Consider the following 20355-nt stretch of genomic DNA (forward strand, 5'->3'; position numbering starts at 1 on the left):
TAGACTCGCCTTTGCAGTTTATCTGCTACTGTTGAGGGCAGTTGAGATCACTCATTCTTCTAGCTGCTTAAACACATGGAAGACAATTAGAAGGCATCTTTTAGCTGGGAACCAGTGGCTCGTGCCTGTAATCTACTTTGAAGACTGAGATCTAAAGATGGCAGTTTCTTTTTCTAGAATGTAATTCATGCAAAATGAGTTTAGTAATTCAGATTCTTTCTTGTTGTAAATCTTTGTTGGTTGGGCTCAGAGCATCATTCTCTTTTTTTAATTTTTTTATTTTACAAAAAAAATGTATAGTGGGTTACAGTTACATTTGCCAGATAGTAGGTGCATTACTTCTCACATATTAATACCCCTTCTCATGTTTTTGTCGACATTGTCCCATTTGTAAGGAAATAGAAAGACTTAGAAAAAATCATATTAAGTGAAATAATCCAGACTCAAAGGAACACAGGCTCAATAGTTTCCCTCATTTGTCATAATCAATAGAAACCTTGGGCTCTCCTAGCAGAGATTTACAATAGAACAAAATCTAGAGACGTAAGGCCAAATTGTACGACACCAAATGTAAGGACCTCCAGGATAAGGAAACAAAAGCCATATAATGAGTGATTGTTGTACTATGTTATTGCTCATCTCTTTTGCCATCCCTTGGGTATCTCATATTGTTACAATTTTTCACCTTGTTATCTGATATATTTTATATGTGCTTAATTCATTATTTGAAATTGGATAGGGAAGGGGGGAAATCAAGATAAGCGGGGGTGGGGGGTGGGAGGGAAATGGGGACCATGTCATAAGAAAGGGTATCAATGTTTGTGAAGTTATGCACTTCCTATCTGGCGAATATAATGTAACCCTTCTATTAATCTCAATAAAAATATTTAATAAAAAATAATTTAAAAAATAAAAAATGTATAGAGGGTTACAGTTATATTCGCCAGATAGTAGGTGCATTACTTCTCACATATTAATACCCCTTCTCATGTTTTTGTTCCCATTTCCCTCCCGCCACCCCCTCCCAATCATCTTGTTTTACCCCCTTCCCTTTCCTATTTCATATAAACAAATAAATGTATATACAATATACATTTAGAATATACAAAGTCAGATACAGTAACAATATGAAATTAACCAAAGGACAACAAAGGAGGAGAGAAATAACATAGTACATTAAGAACAGCTATCACTCAAGATAAAGCAGAGCAGCATTCTTTACCTGGTAAGTTTTTCCCACTGCCGGGGTGGGTAGCTTAACTGAGTAATAACCTCAGAACTCAGAGCTTTTCCCCCCTCTGCTCTTGGGAGCAAGCACTGCTATTTGCGTGGCTGATCCTTTCAGATGGTTCTTCCTCTATTTCTGTGCACTTTTGAGTACTCCAATAGTTGACAGCATTTTTTTCCACACAGCTCTCTCCTTTCTAACAGTTCACTGCTCCCATCTCTGTCTCCTCCGTCTCTTACAGCGTCTGGGGTTAAGTGTCCACTCTCCACTGGAGGCCTGAAACTTTCTCTCGTGACTGTGGGCCATGACTCTCACAAGACCACTCCTTTCTTCCCCGTCATGATGTAGTCAGTGGGCTTCAAAGTGAAACGGCCTAATAACTATTGTTTCACATGACTTATGGTTATTTCTGGTGAAAGGAGGTAATGTTTCTGTGGCAAAACAGAAGAGGGGAGCAGACCCTCCTGATGGCATATAGTTCTGACTCCACTACAATCCTTCTTCTGTCTTCCTGCCTAGGTATCACCAAGCCACTTTCCAGAGCTTCCTTCTGTCATGGACTCCCGAGATCCCACATCTACTTCCCCACATACACCTCAGGACACTGGCTCTGTACCTGCACAATTAAATTACTTTGTTTTCTTTTTATATAGTATGGCTTTCCAACTCAATATGCCAAGTTTAATTACTGGAGAGGGAACTTGATAGGTACATATGGAAACTATCAGTATTCCATAAGAGAAGAAATTTGGTTTATCCATTCAGCTATTGATGAAATGACTTTGAGGGCAATTTCCATACTTCGTGCTGAGCATATGGTATCAAAATTCTGCTTGGATTCTCTCCATCTCTCTGTAAAATATGAAATCACTTAGAATTTTTAAAGGAAACCTAAACAGCAAAGCAGAGACTCCAGCTATGGTCTAAATTCCCTCTCCCAGTGCATGCAGACCCAGTGGAACAGGCCAAGCTATGACTTGATGAGTGCAATGTATCCAATCCACTAAGTAAAGAGAAGAACTGTGCTCAGGGCTGGGAATGCATAGGACAGTGTTCTTGCCTTTCACACACTTGCTGTCTACTACTGGGAGAGAAACCACAGACACAAAACTAAGCTTCACTGATATACATGCATTAATTTGGGGGGACAGGCCTGTGGTGATGGTACCTTGGATGAGAAGACGGAGCAGATCACAAGAGGTCACCCTGGCAGAGGAGGAAGTGAGGGGCAGTGAGGGGTCTCCTGGTTTCTGGCTTACTTCGTTTTTAATAGATGGTTTTAGTACTTTTGATTGAGATACAGAATCCATGGGGGAACATATTATGAGCAGTTTTTTAAAAAAAACTTTATGTAATATACATTCTTATCTAATAATTTCCTCCAGAATATTGTGAATCCTATGTGGAAAATAATAGGAATTAGTTCCCTAAAACTGTTTTCTTATGAAATGGTTTTTCATTAGTATTAAATGAAATTCTGTTCACTTTCCACTCAAATTTGAACAGTAACAGCAGCAATAAGCCAGTAAATCCTGGCCTATCCATCTAGCTAAACCATTGACGTGGTCACAACTGAGTTGAATTACTTCATAATTTCAGTCATTAGTAAAGGGCAAATTGGCCTTGCCACTTCATAGTCTTATAATTTGATATTTCAAACAAGTGCCTCATTATCCACCCATAAAAGAAGTTGGAAGAAGTCCTAAGATGTGGGCTGTCTGGGACATGAGGAGACAGGGATGGATCTGTGCGTTACGGCAGTAAGCACAGACACAGGTACTGGGGGCTCCCCTCTCATGACCTAAGATTGACCTTTGACCTCCATGAGCTGTGCCCACCACACCCCCAGGACATGTGGCACCCTGTCCTGTTGATACCAGCACCAGGACACCAACCCAGATGCAGAGCTAACTTTCAGATACATTTACCACTTAGAGATTTTTGGAAAGTAACCCTCATCTTCACAGAAAAGATAAAATGTTGGCTGAGAATATGGCTCAATGGTAGAGTGTTTATCTTCATGAACAAGGCCTGGGTTTATCCCCAGGAATACATGCTACACACACAGACAGACAGACAGACAGACAGACACACATACACAAGAAGAGGAATGTCCAGAAGGTGACATAATAAGAGATATTGCATACAGTGGAAAATGAAGTCACCTACCTTTCTGGTTTTGGTAGAAAGGAGTTGTGTGAGTCGGGGAAAAGGTAGACGATAATAAGAGAAGCAGCCATGATGGCTTCACATATTTTCTGTTACATTCCTGAGATGTTACAAGCATAAAGAAGTCTTAAATATTACTCATTATAAGAAAAAAATAGATATCTTGTGAGTAAAGAAATCTAGTTAGATTGGGAATTTAGCTTAAGTGATAATTGCTTGAAAGCTTGAGCTCCGTTCCCAGTTCTGAAATAAATAAGTTAATACCACCAGATGAGAACACTGAAACAATGGTGACATGATCGTAACAGACTGCACATTCGATTAGTGGAACAGACACATGGCTGGTCACCTTTTCCCCCCTATTGAAAACTCACTCATACAGCATTAGGGAGACAACTTGTTCAAGGCATCAAGCCCCAAAGATGCAAAAATAAAAGGGGGAGAAAGAAGAGGGAAGGAATAACCAGTTCTCACTCTTCAATAAAATTTGTAAATAGACCTAGGATAAAGGAATCCAAGAGGGAATTGGACAGGAATGAGTCAACGTAGCTACTGGAAAAGTTGGATGGCTATGCCTGGTTGTGTGGGGCAATTCTCTAATATATTCTTCCTATTGCTGATGTGCCTAAAGCCTCTGCTTGGAATAAGTTATAGCAGAGGATACAGCCATGCAGAGTCCTGTGAAGTCTGGGGAAGAAGCCAGGACTGGTCCTGGAGACCATCAGATCAAGGATGAGAAGAATAATTTCCACTTGCACCCCAGACTTCAGAGAGTAAGGCAGAATGGCCCTCCATTCTCTGTCAATGGCAAAGAAATTTTAGTTATGAACCAAAGATGTGTTTTCCTCTTCCCCAAAGAGCCTAGACTGGTTTGATTCAACAAAGAATGGGAATTTTGTTCTCTGGAGATGAAAACAGAATTTCAGGATTCTAGAACAGGGACTGTGGAACTAGAAAGGGCTACTGAAGAACAATTACATTTTTGTGGCACCAGCAGCTGAGCCGTCTTTCTCTTCTTGTCTCCCAGACGCCGGGAGGCTCAGGCCCTGCCTCTCAGGCATTGAAGAATACTCGCTGGTGAAAAGTCCTAAAGTATAGCAAGCTTCTGTTCAAACTATTTTTTATCAGTATGAAACAGTCATTCCATAATAGTTAAGTAACTCTCAGACCCTTTTTTCTACAGTAACTTTTCCATAATTCTTTGCACTGAATATCTTTATGCCTATATCCAGAGAGCTAACAATTTCAGTTTTCTAGTATATACTACCATATTGGTTAGATCACAATAGAATGTTTGCACGCATCACAAACTGAGCCCGGGCCCGTCCTGAAGTGATGAATTGGTGTTTCTTGTCAATGATTATCTCCTCTGGAGGGGATCCTTGTTTAGATTCTCTGAACTTGGCTGTTCCATCTCGGCAGGATGATACCACTCACAAATGGATAGAGAAATCCCACTGGGAATTTGGGGCCCTACTCCAAACCAGCTCGGCTGCTTCCAGAACTTCCATGCAGGCTGCCCATTCCTCTCCCTTCTTTCCTGTGCTCAGACTTATTCCTGTAGGCCAAGTCTTCAGCTTCTGGATTGAACTTGGTCGTGCTGCCATGCATCCTGCAGTATCCTTCTATATATTTGGCTGTTTGCGAGGCACATGTCTGATGCATCATTTTTTACTATACACTGTGTTTATTCTACCCCCATATTTGGTTTAAAATTTGGTAGCAGTCCTTGGCTACAATAATTTTTATTCAGAATTGAGTGTAATTATATAGTCTTACCTACTAGTGTTTCCTTTGAGAAATATTAAGTTTGTTTGTTTGTCATTTACTTGTGACATTAAGAAAGATCTGGGGGCCGGGAGTTTGGCCTAGTGGTTAAAGTGCTTGCCTAGCATGCACGAAGACCCGGGTCCATTCCTTGGTACCACATATAGAAAAAGCCAGAAGTGGTGCTGAAGCTCAAGTGGTAGAGTTCTAACCTTGAGAAAGTCCAAGGACAGTGCTCAGGCCCTGAGCTCAAGCCCAGGACTGGCAAAAAAAAAAAAAAAAGATCTGTCTGCGTCTTATATAAACTTCTTTTCTACAGTATTCTGAAATAGCATAATTTTTGGGGGGCCGGGAGTTTGGCCTAGTGGTAGAGTGCTTGCCTAGCATGCACAAAGACCCGGGTTTGATTCCTCGGTACCATATACATAGAAAAAAAAGCTGGAAGTGGTGATGAGGCTCAAGTGGTAGAGTGCTAATCCTTGAGAAAGTCTAAGGACAGTGCTCAGGCCCTGAGCCCATTCCAGGACTGGCAAAAAAAAAAAAAAATAGCACGATTTTCGACTTAAATTTGAGTCACTATTTTGGACTATTTTAATTTACAAATTGAGACTTTTTATTTTAGAAATACATTGATGATTTTGATGAGTTCATCACCATTTATTTTCTTACTCGAAGTTCCTTTGGATATGAATTTCTGCAGTCAATTTTTAATTTCTTTTCTCTTGTCTCATTTCTCCTTGTCTTTATGCTCTGCTTTCTAGGAAATTTCCCTATCAAGGCCTTCAAAAAGCATTTCTAGAATGTTAAACTCTTTTAGCATAGCTTAAATTTTCAAAAGCCCTTGTAATCTTTTATGGTTTTGTACTTCTTTCAGCCAGTGTATGCTATCCTTGATTTTCTGGTTGCACTAAATTCTCAAAATACATTGATGAATTCTGAGATTTTTTTCATAGCATCTATAACTTCCCAAGTGGTCATTTCTCTTTGCTTGTTTGTGTCATTGATTTTCACAATGGATGATGCCTTCTCATATGGGGACATTCTTGGTTTTCTGCTTATAGTTAAAGGGGGAGGCACTGAAATGGGTCTGAGCCCAGAGGAGTTTTTGACTGTGGCATGGAAACTGATTTACCAAATCAGATAAACAGTTTCTTAGATCTCTATGCAGTTCCTGGGACCTTCCACTGAGGTTGTAAGGGAGGGAGGAGATTGTGAAAATTCCATCAAGCAAGAGAGAAATGATGGAAAAGTTACAGTGTAAAAGGCATTATTGGTATCTGGACACTCCACGCATTGACTCTGTGGTTCCAAGGTTTGTGATATCCATTGTTTGAAAGTAGGTATTAGTTGTCTGAGAACCATGATCTGGTTTCCTTTATATCTTTACTCTTCTAAAGAAAGCAGCCACACTTTCATATTAGAATAACAAGGCCTAATTGTATCATTTAACTGTAGTCTTCTAAAGAAAACAGCTAATCTTAACATCAGAATAGCCAGCACCTTTCATTTTAAGCAAAAGGAAGGTGATTTTATGGAGTCCTGGTTTTGTTTCTTACAAGTAACTTGTGTTTGTGTCATTCTCATTGTTTCCTGGTGAGGAACTGCAGATTCTTTCCACAGGCAATTAGACCAGAACATCCTGGTGGATGTCAAATTCAATATAAATGTGGTTTTAATTGTCTCAGGATGTGCACGTCTAGAGAACCTTACTATCTCTTAAAGGAAAAAGCAGACAACTCCATCCAGATGGAGACTGACTGCGAGGATGGCATTCATGCCTGGCTGTGAGAGAGACATGCTGTGCCCTTTTCTATCCCAGGAATACCAGCCTTGTAACACCAATGCATGTCCAGAGCTGAAGAAGACCACGCCCTGGACGCCATGGACCCCCGTCAACATCTCAGACAACGGCGGCCACTACGAGCAGCGATTCCGGTACACCTGCAAAGCCCGCCTGCCCGATCCAGGCCTGCTGGAGGTGGGGCGGCAGAGGATAGAAATGCGCTACTGCTCCAGTGATGGCACCAGTGGCTGCTCCACTGATGGTGAGCCTGGCTGCTGCCATGACAGCATCCAAGAGGTTATGGAAGAACCAGGGGCTAATTAATTGCCTTTGTTGTTGCTTATGGCATACCCATCTTTCTCATAATGGTCTCCAGAGAGACAACGAAGGTTCTGGTTCTCAGGAATACTTTCTAAAACCCCAAGGAAATGCTTGAGAGCCTAGATAGTGTGTGTGTGTGTGTGTGTGTGTGTGTGTGTGTGTGTGTGTGTGTGTGTATATACTATATGTACTATATATAATACATATATATACTATATAGATACTATATATAGATATATACTATATATATCTATATGTACACATATACGTACATGGCCTATGAAAATAATGTCCAAACTTATAACTTAAATACAGTAAGAGTAACAGCAATGAGTAATAACAAATTGATCAGACTTACACGATAATTAATGCTATGTGAATGTTACTCTCTTCAGGTAAGAGTCAGGACAGATATTAGTATTTTGGGATCCTGATTGACCACAGGTAGCTGAAACAAATGGAAATTGAATTGGTGATAGGGAAGGAATTCTGTATCAAAAATGGTCTTGTGACATCAGCGTTCCAGATAACACGGTGCTTATTGTAGATGCAGAATAGTTGTAAGTCAGAGTTGGTAGAATGAAACAGCATGTGGAGGAGAAGCGATGGAGAACTTTCCACAGATGCTCTCACACTACAATTAAGCTTATTTGTCTTCTGACTCCACAAGATGGGTAGAAGCACATGTCATTGTCCTAACCTGGGAAAGGATCTAGAGCATGGATAGAGCTGTGGTAAAGCTCTCTCCTCACAAGACAAGGCTCTGAGTTCAATCCACATCACCCCCCTATAAGCAAGAAATAAACACAAAAATAAGAGAGTAGGCCCGTTACAGTCATTTGTGAGTACAGCTAGGAAATAGTAATGCATGAACTTTATTTCCACCTAAACATTCACATTTAATTGATCTTGCTTTATTTCATTTGCTAAGTCTGACAGCCAGATCTACAGTGGACAGAAGCCACATTTGCTGTGGCTTCCCGCCATTGGCTTATTTCAAAACAGGCTAAGAACCATTTTATTTCTTGTGTCATGCAAGAAAAAGTAGAAAGGGAATGTGTTTTATAATTAACTCCACTCTCCTTCTAAGACTTACACACTTTTATTCTTTTCATGCTCAGATACTTATAAAGCCAAAGTAAATATTTATTTTAAATGTTAATAACATGAAGTAAGAAATGTGCCAGGCACAATGGCTCACACCTGTAATCCTAACTACTCAGGAGACTGAGATCTGAGAATCACAGTTCAAAGCCAGCCCGGGCACTAAAGACCAAGAGGCATCTGCAATTAACCACTAGAAGTGGCTCTGCAGCTCCAGGGGTAAAGCAGAAGCCTTGAGACAGCCAAAGAGCTCAGGGACAGTGCCTAGGCCCAGAGTCCAAGCCCCCCCAACTGAAAAAAAAGAAAGAAAGAAAAAGTAAGGACTTATTTAATGCACTTTTATAAAGACATTCTATATGTTGTGCAAAAGCATGTCATGGGCATGGCTTATGACGCTCATTTTTCCTGTTCATTTACAATATTAACTAATAATGACTATTTTATATTTTGGTGTTGATATCTTGTTTTCTTTTGACTATACAAAACGAGGCTTCACTGTGCGTAGTTATTCTTTATCGATAGCTCACAGGACAGTGACTCATCACAGAAAGACCCTTGCAGTGTGTGTGCTCGTAGAGCTTGCTGTCCGCACCGCAGAGGCAGCGTCTCAGTGAGCTACCAGGTCCTCAACCACGTGTGAGCTGGCGCCTTGTGTCCTCCCTCATGGCCTTGAGCAGGAATATGCAGAGCGTTATTGCACAGCGTGGGAGGTGTTGGTGAAAACTGTGTCACGGTGACCACATTTGAGAAAATTGTTGAATTGTTTTTAATAGTGTAAGCAGGAAGGCGTTTTCAGCAAAGCAAACACTAAGTCAATGACTTCCATTAAAACACTCTGAACAGACCCAAGGCACAGTAAATCTTGAAAGGCAGTTCACAGAACTCCTTTAAGACAGCTACCTCCACACCCCTGCCCCCCAAATGTTGCTGTTACTACTGCTCCATTGGCTCTGGAGGAAACACATTTTGGTATTGAGTATGCTGAGACCATGACAGTCACATCTGGCCCATGGCTAGATGATTCAAGAATGTGTTCAGGTCCAAGGCCTGGGGCCTCTGGAGCAGACAGGTGTCCTGTGACAAAATATTATTTCACCTTTGACAAGCTAACCGGTGAAGGAACTGGTTAAGCATGGCTAATTTATTTCTTTGGTCCAGATGGATGTTCTCCTGGGAAATGCTACCCGGTGGGATACAATAGAAGTTTCCCAAGGGAAACAAGAAAGGTACATTTCCTAGAGAAGTAGGGAAAAACTAAACTACACATAGAAGACCATTGTATAAGGTTGGCTACACCCATAGAGTTCTGCCATGCACCCTTATTGAATAGCAACCACAAGAAGCAGCTGGAATTTCAGAAGGTTGTCACTCAACTGCAATGTTTTCTTGACTTTTGAAATGCATAAAGGGTTCAGCTGAATTGAGGAAGTCATTCTATACAGGGGAAAAAAGCAAATCAGAATCTGCTCGTTTGGGGCGGAGGGCTGCTGTAGAGTAACACTGCGGTCCTCTGGCAGGGCTTTCTGGAGACTTCCTACGTGCAGGGAGATACTCTGCCCACACGGTCAATGGTGCCTGGTCGGCCTGGACCTCGTGGACCCAGTGCAGCCGAGACTGCAGTCGGGGCATTCGCAACAGGAAGCGAGTTTGCAACAACCCAGAGCCCAAGTATGGAGGAATGCCTTGTCTGGGCCCATCGCTGGAATACCAGGAATGTAACATACTCCCCTGCCCAGGTGAGTGAATTGTCCTAGCAAAGACAAGCCTAGAAAAGCCGAGCACCTCAGACCTTTAGTGCACTGAGACTCAGTCAGCTTGTTAGTGTGACTAAAAGGGAGGAAAGGGGTCGGGGGAAAGGGACATGACAAAATGAGTGAGTGTGAAAGAGAGGGAGAGAAATTTAGAAAGATGCAGGCCTAACAGAGGAATCCTTAGCCCCCCCCCAAGCTACCTGACTTGAAAGCAAACCCCAAATGATTCCAACCAATATTAAAATGTTATACTGAGTCTCTTTTCAAGACAGAATGTAGCCTCAGTTCTCTATGTGAAAACAATCTGAAGATTGACTTCCATAGTCCAGGGAAAAACCTCTTCTCTTCATGTTGCATTAGAATGAAGACAAACACAAGTCTAGGCTGTCTGAGAGTCATTATTTTTTTTTCTCCTACGTTAAAAAGAATCTATTTCGATGATCCAGTGAGCACTTAGTGGTCCAGTGACAGATGAGAGGCTGGTCTCCTGGGGTGTGTGTGGTGTCCCTGAAATCAACATCAGCCACATTCCAGAGCCAAAGGCACCCAGACATCCCTGAGCTGGCCTCACCTGGCACAATTCCTGTCCAGAGTCACGGGTGTCACAAGTTGCTGAAGATCTACCTCTCTCCTGGACACACAGAACTATGTGTCTCTACCTCTTCATGCCACTGAAATCCCAAATAAGCCCTGGACATTAAAATGAGCTAAAGGAGACCAGGTCATTTGAGCCTCACTACCCTTACAGCAACTTTTTCTTTCCTTTTGAATATCTGACCCTTGTCTGTGGAGGCCTCCCCTGCCAACCCTCTGAGTGGGACCTGACACTTTCATCACTTTGAGTTCTAGGAGCAAGTAGCTTCGTTCTGGAAGGGTTTTGTTAATGCATTTGTTAATGGCAGATGGTCGAATGGGCGATTGCATGTATGGGTGGATGGATACATGGATGTGTGATTGATACATGAATAGACAAGCAGTGGGTGGAGAAACAGGTAGATTATACAGGAAACAGTTCCCTGTTTTGCAACAGTACTGGGCAATGATGTCACTCATTTAAGAGCTGTAGTACTCCTTCTGGAACATCTCTTCCTGAACTTCTGTAGCCTCAGGAGATTCCTCCTCTCACCGCCCAGCTTTCCCAGCCCAAGCTAATGCCAGAAGGCTGGGAAAGGTCACTGAGCTGCTCTTTCCCACAGCCTCAGTGGATGGATTCTTCTCCTGGGTTCTTGGAGAGAGCTGTGGACGAGATAGCACAGACTACAGTCATGCTGTAAATACAGCAAGGAAAGGCACCATGGAGTGTCAGAGCTCCACCCCCACCTTCCCAGACGCCAGACCAGAAGACTGGAGCTTAGCTGCTGCCCTCGTTCTCTGCAGAGTCCTTGTTCAGCTCAGAGTCATTCTGTTATCATTATCTGGGAGTAGTATTTATTTTAGTTGACATTCTGATCAAGGCACAACCCTGTGTACATGACCTGAATATCTTAAAATAGCTCTGTTCCCGTTTTCCTTCCAAAGCCAAGATTCCACAGTGATGTGCAATTATTCACAATGGCCCATGTGGCTTTCCATTAAGGAGTGCACAAATTTAGGGTTACATGGTACAGAGGTCAACTCTTCCAGCTCCTAAAAATATGCAAGAATACAAGTCAGCGGGGGAGGTGCCCTGCAGGCAGGCTGAGCTGTACAACCTGGGTGACAGGGTGACAGATCATAGGGCTATCTTTATGTCTAGGTCATTCTGTTCCCTATAAATTAACTCCTATAACTTAATTATAAATAACCATAAATAATGTCTATACATTAATTCCAGTTTAACTTATTTGGTTCCCAGTGGATAAGTACACTGGGACATTGCAGATTTTATTTAATAAGCTGTTTAATCAAACAGTGAAAGATGTCACCTTCACTCTCCATGTACATGAGAACTCCAAGACTGCACTGAAATGATTATTACTTTTATTTTTTAAATGATTATTTCTTTACCTTCTGGGCTTCGATGATGAATACCTTCTCCTAAATTACCTCTTCATGGAAGAACCAGTGACTCATTCTTATTCTTCATTGGCCTAAAAATGGCAGAAATTGTGTGACCCCCCAAATGGATAATGATCCTGGTTCTGAGCCTTTCCTTTTGTCATTCTCAGTGAGTGAGGACTCACTTGCTCCATGACCTGTCTTCTCTGTGCCTTGCTTACCTCATTCCTCAAGGTAGTTGTGAGGATAAAAGGAACTCTGCTATTGTGGTGCTGGTTGCTGTAGCCTTAGCCAGTGGCTCAGTTTGTTCTCTTCCCTTCATCCCATGTCCTTATTTTCCCACAGTGACATCTATGTGTTCTCTCATAGAACAATTTCACTAACCTTTGTGCTCTGCAATTCCCACTTTAGACTTTAGAAGCCCATTGTCCTTGCTGAGATGCACTGATACTACATTGTTTAATATGCTTCTCCACCCAGTTCGAACTGCCACCATCTCCGGTGTCACTGTGGAAAGATGTAGTCTGAACTCTAAAACACAGGACAAATTTGAAGATTGCAGACAGGTTTTCCATTGATCTGGGGCCATTAGAGAGCAGCATGAATGACTCAGAATAGGAGGAAGTGCTTTAAATTCCTCTTTGAGTTCCCTTGTGCCCAGAACCATATATCTCCTGGAAGCAATGTGTTAGAATTCAGTCCTGAAGACAATGAGATAAAAAACAGATAAATCTTCTGTGAGATCCATAGGCAGCTTCTGTTCCAGATGCTCCCACATGCTGCTCATGCTTGGAAAAAGAGCTCTGAGTACCCAGAGGGAGGGTTTTAGAACAGATGAGATATGATTGGCTGGAAGTGCTAGCTGGAATCTAGATAAGGATAAATACTGTTTGAAATATCATGGAATAGATTATGTAAACTAGCCTTTTCATATGAGGTCATTAGAGTTTACATGATTTTCAAATGCTTTGAATAAGCACATCTATTTTGGGTTTTTAATACCACAATAAATTTGATCATTGCAGGAAAATAAATGGAACTGGAGATTGTTAAGGGAAATAACACATAGTGAGAAAGACAAATCCTTGAAGTCCTCATTTATATTCAGAATCCAGACCTCACCCCACAAATGGATAGCAAAAGGAAAAACAATGAGTTGGGAGAGTTGAATCTGATTGAAGTACTTCTTATCCATGTATGAAAGCAGAATGAGCCCTATTAAAATTTGTTCAAAAGACAGAAAAATGAGATAAAAATTTAGAAGCAGTCATTAATTTAAAACACATATGGAAATATCACATATAGAAATGTCTCAATGGGATCCCTTTTTCCAATTCACATATGGTAATATAAAAAGAATATGTAACATGAGATCTACTCTCTGAATAATCTTTTCAGTGCATAGCAAAGCATTGTTTAAGTATAGGCCCAACACTATGTGTCTGGCCTCCAGAATTTAACATCTTGAATAGCTGAGATTTTCTAGCAACTTCCCTGCCCTTGGAAACAAAAGTTTTCTTTTTGTCTCTATAAAACAAAAATAAACCAGGCACTGGTGGCTCGTACCTATATTACTAGCTACTCAGGAGACTGAGTTCCAAGGATTGTAGTTCTAAGACTCTTATCCCCAGTAAACCACTAGGAAACTTGAAGCAACACTGCAGCTTAAAGTGCTGGAGCATTAGACAAGCCTTAAGTGGAAAAGCTCAGAGACCATGCCCAGGCTCTGAGTTCAAGCTCCATGATTAACAAAAAGAAAAAGAAATAGAAGAACATAGGAACATAATGTATGTCAGATGCTCTATACGAGCAGTCTTCTACGATACACACTTTTGTCTGTTTGTTGTATGCCTGGCTTATTTCCCTCAGTCTAGTATCACACAGATACATCTCTGTTGTTTCATATGACATATCTCCTTTCTGAAGGCTAAGTAGCATTCCATGATATCTATGGATCAAATTTTCCTTTCTATTCACATTGACATTTCATTTGTTTCCATATATTAGATGTTGTACCATAGTACTATAATGAACTTGGTTTTGCTAATAAGTTTTAGAGCTCCTAATTTTTATTGTTGTTTGTGTACTGAGAATTGAGACTGGCAGATCATATGATACTCATTTTAATTTTGAAGAACATTCATTGTGTTTTCCAGTCCCCCCAGCAGTGCCTAGGACTGCATTTTCTCCATATCCATACCAATACTCATTTGTTCTTAGCTATCATTGCAGATATGAAATGTTATTTTTTCTTCCCTCATAATTAGTGATACTGCACATCTTGGTCATTCATCTGTGAACTATTCATATAATACAAAAGCCTGGTATTTTCAGGATATGTGATTGGCTATAAGCCAACTTAGGACCCATCTAAAGGACATTTGCAACTCTCTGCCTTGGGCTAGCTTGTGTGTACTCAGACAACAAAGCTCTGTTAACATCTGGGTTTCTAAGGCACTGAGACTTTGCCTTAGGTTATGGGATGGACCAGGGTAGCTATGGTCCAAGCTTCAACTCAGATTATTTGCAAAAAACAAATTCCAGAAAGTATGAGTGAGATTGATATGGGAAAGGAATTTAGACACTCCTACCTTCTTGTTGCTGTTATTCCACCCAGTGTGAAATAGTTGATTCATACCTCCAACATTCTAATATGCTTCATTAACTGTTAGAAAAAATACTAAATTCTTTTTTAAAAATGTTACAAACTTTCCAGTTAGCTGGCAAAATCATTTTAGAGAGATTTAAATATATTTGTTTTGTATTTACTTATAAAAAAATACTGCCATAAAAAATGATGTCTTTACTCATGTTTCTAAAACTTTAGTTACGCTTCTCAAAAAAGCCCATAGATAAAGAGAAAGGGTGCTCCATAAAGATGTATGAAGTATAGGTTACTCTACTCCAAGCCTTCTTCTGTCCTGAATTATTGTGATAATTCCATTTGTGATTGTTTCTATTTGTTTGGGAAAATGAGAAAACCAAATATGATACTATCTACATATGGTAGTAGTGAATGCCATCAGCTTTTAATTTGGTTTTCCACTGAGGGTGATCGTTTTGCATCCTGCTAGGATCTAATGTTGTCTTCCCTGTGATGAGTCAGGTTTTGGAGTTCACCCGTGTCAGGCGAGGGCAGGGGTGACAGAGGTAGGCTCAGTCAGAATTTGACCGAAATCAGCTCGTGTCTGCCATGGTCAAATATGAGTTCTCTATTTTTAGAGTTCAGATGTGAGTTCTCTATATTTTAGAAATGCATGCTAATGCAGGACTGAGCATCAAAGCTGCCCAGATACAGATGGGCCTGCCAGCTTTCCATGTGGCAGGAGCCAAGCTTAGGGAGACAGAGACTTAAGTGAGTATAAGAGAAGTGTTCAGCTATTAGACAGTTACAGAAAAGCTTGACCAGGGAGTTGTATACTCCTAACATTCACACTGTAATGTGGCCCACTTAAAGTCCAACCTGACCTCTGATTTCCTATTCCATAAAGTCTGTGTGGTTAAACTTGGTTTTGTTGTTTAGCACCTGAACATCTAAGGCATTCCTCACAGTTAACTTTTTAAAGGGATGTTTTGCTATTCTCTACCCTGCCATCAAGAAGCAAACCTCAGGGAGTAATTAGAAAGGAAGATATGAGGGTAGCCTATCTTTAGTTAATGTTAATGTACGTCGAGGTCCTTTTCAGGACCTAGATCTTTTGTATTCCATGAATCTCCCTCTGCTGTCATTCTCATGCTTTACTGTTGAACAAGAAAACTAAGGTAGGGAGAAATTATGCCAAGTGCATGCATCAGGGGAACACCTCATGTTGTTGTAATGAGTACCCATGCTTTCTCGTATTATGGATCTGCCCATAGCTGTATCAGATGGGTCAGGATTGGATTTCAGAATTGTATGTTCTGTGTCCCTTTCCAGTGGATGGTATGTGGTCTTGTTGGTCATCCTGGTCAAGATGCTCTGCCACATGTGGCGGCGGACACTACATGAGGACTCGCTCGTGCACTAACCCGGCCCCGGCCTATGGAGGTGACATCTGCCTGGGACTGCACACCGAAGAGGCACTGTGTAACACACAGCCCTGTCCAGGTAAGCAGCACTGCAGTGACTGCAAGACAGCGCCCTCCATGGATAAATGGAGAGGTTGTGGGTTATGGGGGAAGGTTCAAACCAACCCCTCACCATTGCCTTCAATGTGACATGGCGTTCGTATTAGCCTTGGTCATGCTCATTAGCACTAATAACTCTCAGGTAGCCCCTTGCTCTGTGAGGGTGAAAGAAGAAATAAATGAGAAAGAAACAAGAATGTGTGGAGCTCCCACACATTTCTGGGTAGAGATCTGAGTGGGGAAAAATACCTGCAGTCCCTTGTTTCACAGCATGCTGGGCCCAGTCCGGGCTTCCTACCATCCCCAGCATGGCGATCGAGAAACAAGATCTAAGATGGTACAGGGGACAGCAGGTGCTGTGCAAGGACAATCTCTCCCAAATCATTGGCCACACTTCAGAGGCTGCACCTCAAGAGAAAACATAAAGCACACAGGAAATCAAACCAGCAAGCAGAGGATTAATAAAAAGCAAGCAGTGAAGCCTGCCACAACAAAACCATCCTAAAATATTGGCTGTTAGTAGAACCTAAGGTTTTGTTACTGAAAGTCAGAGTGGGGAGTAGGGTTAGCCCTTGCTAGCTGTGTGTCCTGGGGGCAGCCTGGGGATCCAAGTTCAGAGGGAGCTCCTATTGCCTGCCTCCTCTGGGAGTCTTCCCTATCTGCTGAATAAAAATGTCTTTTTAACATCATTTAATAGACCACATTCAGTCTTGAGACTTCGTTTTTCATGTTCTTCATATGTGAATGAGCGCTATTCATTTGCTTGTATGCATCTGCACACCTGAAGGAACTGAGCAAATCTTCCTCTTCTAGGCAGACGTGTTCTTTTGATTATTCATCTTTTGGCCTTGATCTAAGATTTGTGGGTTCACCTCATGCTCTTTGATCAATAGGCTAGAGATAAAATGAATTCTGCCCCATACCTCTGATACATTACTGTGCAATATTTCCTCTGTTTTGTAACAGAGGAAAAAATACTTTTGCCTTCCCTATTAGACTTCTCACTAGCACACATTTCTCTTGCATGAGCATGGTGGTTTGTGGGAAATATTTGGGAATTTTCCAGAGAAGCATTTGGGACTGCTCTTTGCCTGAGAACACTGACCTGTGGGAAACTGTGTCTGCACTGATGATTTCTGTGCCCACTCTTCGGGAATATGCACAGCTGTGTCTCCTGGATTAGCTCATGGACTGTTGGAATCAATCAAAGTGTTAAACTAATGTGGCGCTTGGAGTTCTTCTTTAGAGCACTTTATACTCGATTAAAACATTATAACATTTCATTCATCCTCATGGAGGTTGTTTTTGGGTTTTGGTTTGTGGGGAGGTGGGAGATTCAGAGTTGGTTTTGTTGTTGTTGTATTGCCAGTCCTAGGACTTGAACTCAGAGCCTGGGTGGTGTCCTTCCACCTCTTTGTGTTCAAGGAGAGCACACTACCACTTGAGCCAAGTACCACTTCTGGCCTTTCCTGAGTATTTTATTGAAGATGAGAATCTCATGGGCCTTTTCTGCTTGTGCTGGCTTCAAATCGTGCTCTCACATCTCAGCCTTCAGAGTAGTTATGATTACAGGCATGAGCCACCAGTGAGAGGCTCATCCTTGGATTTTTTTCTCTGGATTGTACAGAAAATATGACTGCATCATATTTATGCACAAAACTGTTGAAAAGATACTGTGCATATATGTATATGTAAACGTATCCAGATGTAGATGTAGAGATAACTTGACAGTACTTCCAAGCTGGTAACAATCTCCCCTCTGATAAATCTTCTTTCCCCATTACTGCAGAGAGCTGGTCAGAGTGGTCAGACTGGTCTGCATGTGATGCCTCTGGCATCCAGATCCGAGCCCGCAACTGCATCCTTCTGTTCCCTGTGGGCAGCCAGTGTTCTGGAAACACCACGGAGAGCCGACCATGTGTTTTTGACTCTAATTTCATCCCAGGTGAGAGAAGAGATGTTTATCAGTGTGAACAAAATCATCCCATCATTAGAGAGAAAGACTGATTCATGGGTCAGCGATTTATCTCCTCTGAGGCTATGTTGGATAGAGTAGAAATGATTAAATCAACTCTTGTGGTTTCAAGGTGGTTGAAGTAAAGATTCATAGAGAACCACAGAGTTATACTTCAAATTTAGCTCATGAGTTTAAGACTTGTAAAGACCACATTTTCCATTTTTATTGACTGTGTTAGCATAATCTGAATATTTTATTCAAAATGGAAGTAGATTACTTGGTTATTTTGATCTTGAGTTAAATGCTTTGGCACTACTATGTGTGCTCAGTTTTGCAGAAAGCAAAGGTCATTCTCTTCATGTGACTTTCAGTTGATCTGAGAAAATGAGTACCTATCTTATTTCACTTTGGAGAAGAAATTGGCTAGCCTTCTTGCTACAGGCTATTCATTGTAAAATCAGTGTCCAGTTTATGGGCACTGTTTAATCGCCTCTTATCTTCTCCCAGAAGGCGTGGTGCTTTGGACATATATAAATTATTTGTCATCACCTGTTATGCTCCATGGGACTGTGTTGTAGGCCATAATGATGACCAAACTTTTCCCCAAAATGATAGGGTTTGGTTCTATGAGCCAAATTTGCTTTATTTTCTTCTTTTAGTGGAAAAGATAGTAATAGCTAGAGAAAACAGCTTGTCATGTTCTTGTAAGGTACGTCTACCATATGTGGTATGGAACTACAAAAGTATTTTGCATAATTTTAATTATTGAAAAATCAATATAGAAGTGTGATATATCTAGACTTCTAAAATAATATATTCCTTGAGTTACAATGCTTAGAGGATCTGTACTCTCACTGGCATTTTGATTCCGTATTTCACACATAGCATGATAAGGGGAAAAGTGTCTCCTGGGTAGTAATTTCGTTATGGCTGTTTACTATGAGATACGGCAAATTGGTCCCTACATTTTTCCCTTTGCAAGGAATGTGACAACACTGACTTTTATTAAAATAAAATTAAATAAAATAAAGCTCACGCTAGAATGTTGTAAGGTTTCCTCCATAAGAAACATATGGAAAAGCAGAAAATAAGCAAGTACCCTGGTTTCATCCTAAGAGTTCCTAATACTTTCAATTTTGAGATATAGTTCTCTGCCCTTCTTGATCCATATAACCTAGTCAGATCTATCTCAGGTTGATTAAAACAAACAAAAATACATATTTTTAATAAACAATCATTCTTTGACATTTAGACTCCTATTCGTTTCACATTTACTAGACATTTTGTGGATGAAGCATCTGTGTAGACTTCCTTTTCAATATCCCTTCTGTATTGTGATTGGACTTTTGTTTCCCCAGAAGTATCTGTGGCAAGATCCAGCAGTGTAGAAGAGAGAAGATGTGGAGGTAAGCTCCTGCTTCTTGTCAGTTTCTTACTGGAATTCTTATAGACACCAACCGTTTTTCTTTCCTCTGTTTTGTTCCTCTCTTGGCCTACAACATATTGAGGAAACTTGTAGATTGCCAATATCGCATGCCTGGTTCTAAATGTACACTGAACATATGTACCCATTGGTCTTGAAGTCAGCTAGGGTTACGAGGCCAGCATCTTAGTGTTTTTACATCAATCACAAAGTACCAGACTCTATTAAATGCTTCAGAAGTCTCTCCCCTGCTCCTCACAGGGTGTATTTCTGTGCATTCTGCAGTCCATGGCAATTATACTCAGGAAAGAGTTTTGGAACTACTCAGCATTTTCAGATTCCAGAAAAATGATGTGAGGCTTGCACTTATGCATTACATAATCGCCATAGCTTCTGGGCTATACTAGAATCAACCTCTTTCATGATGGGGAAAATGAGATTCTGGGCCATAGTATCAGGCAGTTCAGCTCACTGTCCTGCCACAGTGATGAGTATCCACTTGTCAGCCATTGTGCCATTAGGAATTGTAGGAGATGCACTACGTTTTATCTGCTTATATAGATGGATGCTGTGAGACCCCGAGAGGTGAGGCCATTGGTCCACACACATAGTTCCTGGAAGTGAGAAGCAGCCAGAGAACCACAGGAGAAGAGCCAGGTGGCAATCCTCAGGGAAGACTGTGTGTGTCCAGTGACAGTAATGCTGTCTAGGAGACATTCTGGGTCAGCCTATGTCTGCTCCCAGGAGCCAACAGGTGTGTTCCCTTCC

At 41.2% G+C, this 20355-nt stretch overlaps 1 protein-coding gene across 4 annotated transcripts in view; it reads left to right on the forward strand.

Moving 5' to 3' along the window:
• Sema5a (semaphorin 5A) overlaps positions 1-20355 on the forward strand; it is a 377405-nt gene that overhangs the window by 350114 nt on the left and 6936 nt on the right. For all 4 annotated transcript variants that reach the window (XM_090332136.1, XM_090332139.1, XM_090332137.1 and 1 more), the window contains 5 exons: positions 6984-7209; positions 9890-10108; positions 16017-16187; positions 17997-18152; positions 19523-19570. In XM_090332136.1, coding sequence (XP_090188262.1) covers positions 6984-7209; positions 9890-10108; positions 16017-16187; positions 17997-18152; positions 19523-19570 — 820 coding nt within the window. The remainder of the gene's footprint in view (positions 1-6983; positions 7210-9889; positions 10109-16016; positions 16188-17996; positions 18153-19522; positions 19571-20355) is intronic.

Source organism: Megascapheus bottae, chromosome 4, assembly GCF_031878675.1.
Source record: "Megascapheus bottae isolate mThoBot1 chromosome 4, mThoBot2.hap1, whole genome shotgun sequence".
NCBI classification, from domain to species: Eukaryota; Metazoa; Chordata; class Mammalia; order Rodentia; family Geomyidae; genus Megascapheus; species Megascapheus bottae.